Here is a 3733-nt window from a genome sequence, read left to right on the forward strand (position 1 = left end):
TCTAAAACCAGATTTAAATGGATAGAAATAGGTATAAAATACATTTAAATGGGAAATATATATCTAAAACCAGAGTTGTGTGGATAGAAATAGGTGCAAAATAGATTAAAATGGGTAATATGTGTCTAAAACCAGATTTACATGGATAGAAATAGGTATAAAATAGATTTAAATGGAAAATATATATCTAAAACCAGAGTTGAGTGGATAGAAATAGGTACGAAATAGATTTAAATGGGAAATACATATCTGAAACCAGATTTAAATGGATATAAAATAAATTTTAAGCCTATATAAGATACAGACACATCAAAAATCCTCCCTAACTTTATTTTTTTTCACCCCCCTCCCCTCTTGTTTCTCCGGCTGCAGACCCCGCAGTGATTTCCCCCCAAGACCCCACCTTGCTGATCGGCTCCTCGCTGGTGGCCACGTGCACGGTCAGCCCGGACTTTCACCTGAAAGCCGAGGACCTGTACTGGACCCTCAACGGCCGGCGCCTGCCCGCCGCCTCCTACGTCGCCCTGGGGCCCACCACGCTCAGCGTGGTCCTCGCCCGCCTCAACGGCTCCAAGCAGCAGTCGGGGGACAACCTGGTGTGTCACAGCAGAGACGGGGGCATCTTGGCCGGCTCCTGCCTTTACGTTGGACGTAGGTCGGCGGTGGCACGTGCCGGGTTTCACCTGGCGGCGTGTTGCCGGGATGTGTCCTTGCCCCACCGGGCTGCCCCCCAACTTTTTTGGGGTGCTGGGTTGGGGGGAAGAGCGGTGGATGCCGGCAGAGCATCCCCGTGGGGATTAACACCCGGTTCTTGCCAAAAAAACTCATCGGGGGCTCGCAACAGCTGATGGGTTTTATCCTTCCCCGCGATGCCCGGTGCCCGCGCCGGCTGGTTTTTGGCAAACCGGGGGTAAAATTGTGCTTGTCCGAATCAATAACCGTAAGATTTTTATCTCGGGCTATTTTAAGGACGATGCGACGTCCTAAGGAATACAGAGGCTGAGCTGGGAACACGGCTTGGGTTTGTTTTTCGGGTTGTTGTTGCTGGAAGAAAACAGCTCCGGGGGCCGGGTGTAGGCAGGGGCAGGCAAGAACCTAAACCCACCCCCCCAATCCCACCCCCCCATCAAACATCTTTGTAGCCACGGGGCTGGCAACCTGCAGCCGGTGGGGACCACGGTGGTGGCATGGCCCCATCGGGCTGCGTTTTTGCCTTTTCAACCCTCTCAGCCTCTTAATTAATTTATTTTTTAAATTTCCCTCTCCCCAGTACCCCCAGAGAAACCGGTCAACATCACCTGCTGGTCCAAAAACATGAAGGACCTGACCTGCAAATGGGCGCCGGGGACGGAGGGGGAGACCTTCCTGCACACCAACTACACCCTCAAGTACAAGCTCAGGTGGGGCTGCCCCTCTTAATTCCTATAATTCTTTAAAATACATACATAAATACACGCCAGTGTGGGATTTAAAGGTGGGGAAACGGGGAGCCTGATGCCTCCGGGCTGGCCCCTGTGTGGGGATGTGATGAGTTACCTCAGGTCTCAGCCACGTGCTGGGGTGGAGGAGGGTGAGGAGAAGCTCCTGGTTGAGCTGGGAGCCACCGGGATGAGCTGTGGGGTCTGGTAACCCAACGCTTGGCCAATGTGATGCTGGGGGTGTTGAGTGGCAGATGAACGAGCCCCGGTGCCTGACCGGGAGCGGACGCATCCTCTGGGGATGGGTGAGCATCCTTGGCTGGATGGTGGTGCCCATGTTGGCACTCGGTGCCCGCCCACAGGTGGTACGGCCGAGACAACACGTGCCAGGAGTACCACACGGCCGGGCCCTACTCCTGCCACATCCCCAAGGACCTGGCCCTCTTCACGCCCTACGAGATCTGGGTGGAGGCCTCCAACCGGCTGGGGGTGGCCGTCTCCGACGTCGTCATGTTGGACATCCTCGATGTGGGTGAGCTGGGGGGTTGGGATGTCACCACCGTGTTGGTGACCTCATGGAGGTGGTGGTGGTGGTGATGGGGAGGGAGTGAGTGAGCAGTGGGTTCACACAGTGGGGTGTTGGGGGTGGGGGGGCAGCAGGAAATGGGTGACATGTGAGCAGAATTGCTTGGCGTGGCCATCTCCAACGTCATCATGTTGGACATCCTCAATGTGGCTGAGGGGCAGGGGTCGGGATGTCACCACCATGCTGGTGACCTCACGGTGGTGGTGGTGGAGGAGAAAGGGGATTGAGCAGTGGGTTCACACAGTGGGGTGTTGGGTTGGGATGTCACAGCCGTGCTGGTGACCTCACGGAGGTGGTGGTGGTGATGGGGAGGGAGTGTCCAGTGGGTTCACACAGTGGGATTTTGGGTGTTGGGGGTGGGGGGGGCAGCAGGAAATGGGCGATATGTGAGCAGAATTGCTCCTAATCGAATTAGCCTGTTGTGCTGGTGACTTCATGGAGGTGGTGATGATGGGGAGGGAGTGAGCAGCGGGTTCACGCAGTGGGATTTTGGGTGGTGGGGGTGGGGGGGGCAGCAGGAAATGGGCGATATGTGAGCAGAATTGCTCCTAATCGAATTAGCCTGTTTTCTCCAGAGTTGGGTTGGGTTTTTTTTAATCCCTCTCCCCATCCCTTGCTGCATCTGTGCCTCTTTAACCCCCGCGGCCCCACGGCGCTCGCTGCTTGCGCCGGCCTTTGCCTTGTCCCCCGCAGTCACCACCGACCCCCCGTCGGATGTCCACGTCAGCCGGGTGGGCGACCTGGAGGACCAGCTGAGCGTGCGCTGGAGCTCCCCGCCAGCTCTCAAGGATTTCCTCTTCCAAGCCAAGTACCAGATCCAGTACCGGGTGGAGGACAGCTCGGAGTGGAAGGTTGGGTGGTGGGGACGGTGGTGGGGTGACCCAACTTCCCCCCCACCCCGGGGGTGCCATCTCCTCCCTCCCTTCCCCCCCAGGTGGTGGATGATGTGGGCAACCAGACGTCCTGCCGGCTGGCCGGCCTCCGGCCCGGCACCGTCTACTTCGTCCAGGTGCGCTGTAATCCCTTCGGCATCTACGGCTCCAAAAAAGCCGGCATCTGGAGCGACTGGAGCAACCCCACGGCTGCCTCCACCCCACGCAGCGGTGAGCACCCTCAGCATCATTTTTGGGGGGGAAAAAACGGGGGAGGTGGGTTAAGGATGGGGTGCCGGTGCTGTGCTCCTTCTCCCCTGCACACACGGGATGTGCTGGGGGAAGGGGCGGGGGGGTCCCTTCCCTACTTTGTGCCCAACACCTGGATTTCTTGGAGCCAATTTGGAGTTTTTCCCAGCTGGGAGCCAAAAAGCTGCTCATTTGGGGTTTTTTTCCTGCCATTAAGTGGAGGGGGGATATGTGGGGGGGGTGAGTAATGTGCCCCCTCGCCCCCAGAGCGAGCGGCGGGGGGCTGCGACCCCAAAGGTGGGGAGCAAAACACGACGCTGCGGCGGGAGCTGAAGCAGTTTTTCGGGTGGGTGAAGAAACACGCCTACGGCTGCTCCAACCTGGGCATCAAGCTCTACGACCAGTGGCGCGTGTGGCTGCAGAAATCCCACAAAACACGCAACCAGGTAGGTAAGGAGCTTTTCACACTTCTTTTCCCTGGCTGCGGGTGGGGGAAAATGTGGGGGGTGACCCCCAGGGATGGGGGGGGAAAGGAGTTGGGGGTGGGGGGAATGGGGTGACACCGACCCCCGGGGCGCGTGGCCGGCGGCGACGCGGGGCTCTGCTCG

The 3733-nt window shown here is 58.0% G+C and overlaps 1 protein-coding gene across 1 annotated transcript in view; it reads left to right on the forward strand.

Annotated features, from left to right (window-relative positions):
• The window catches only part of CRLF1 (cytokine receptor-like factor 1), a 32506-nt gene that overhangs the window by 28120 nt on the left and 653 nt on the right, over positions 1 to 3733 (forward strand). The window contains exons 6-11 of the mRNA XM_014938146.1: positions 373 to 651; positions 1271 to 1400; positions 1781 to 1950; positions 2698 to 2855; positions 2939 to 3107; positions 3393 to 3571. Coding sequence (XP_014793632.1) covers positions 373 to 651; positions 1271 to 1400; positions 1781 to 1950; positions 2698 to 2855; positions 2939 to 3107; positions 3393 to 3571 — 1085 coding nt within the window. The remainder of the gene's footprint in view (positions 1 to 372; positions 652 to 1270; positions 1401 to 1780; positions 1951 to 2697; positions 2856 to 2938; positions 3108 to 3392; positions 3572 to 3733) is intronic.

The sequence above is a fragment of the Calidris pugnax genome, unplaced genomic scaffold (assembly GCF_001431845.1).
Source record: "Calidris pugnax isolate Ruff unplaced genomic scaffold, ASM143184v1 scaffold46, whole genome shotgun sequence".
NCBI lineage: Eukaryota > Metazoa > Chordata > Aves > Charadriiformes > Scolopacidae > Calidris > Calidris pugnax.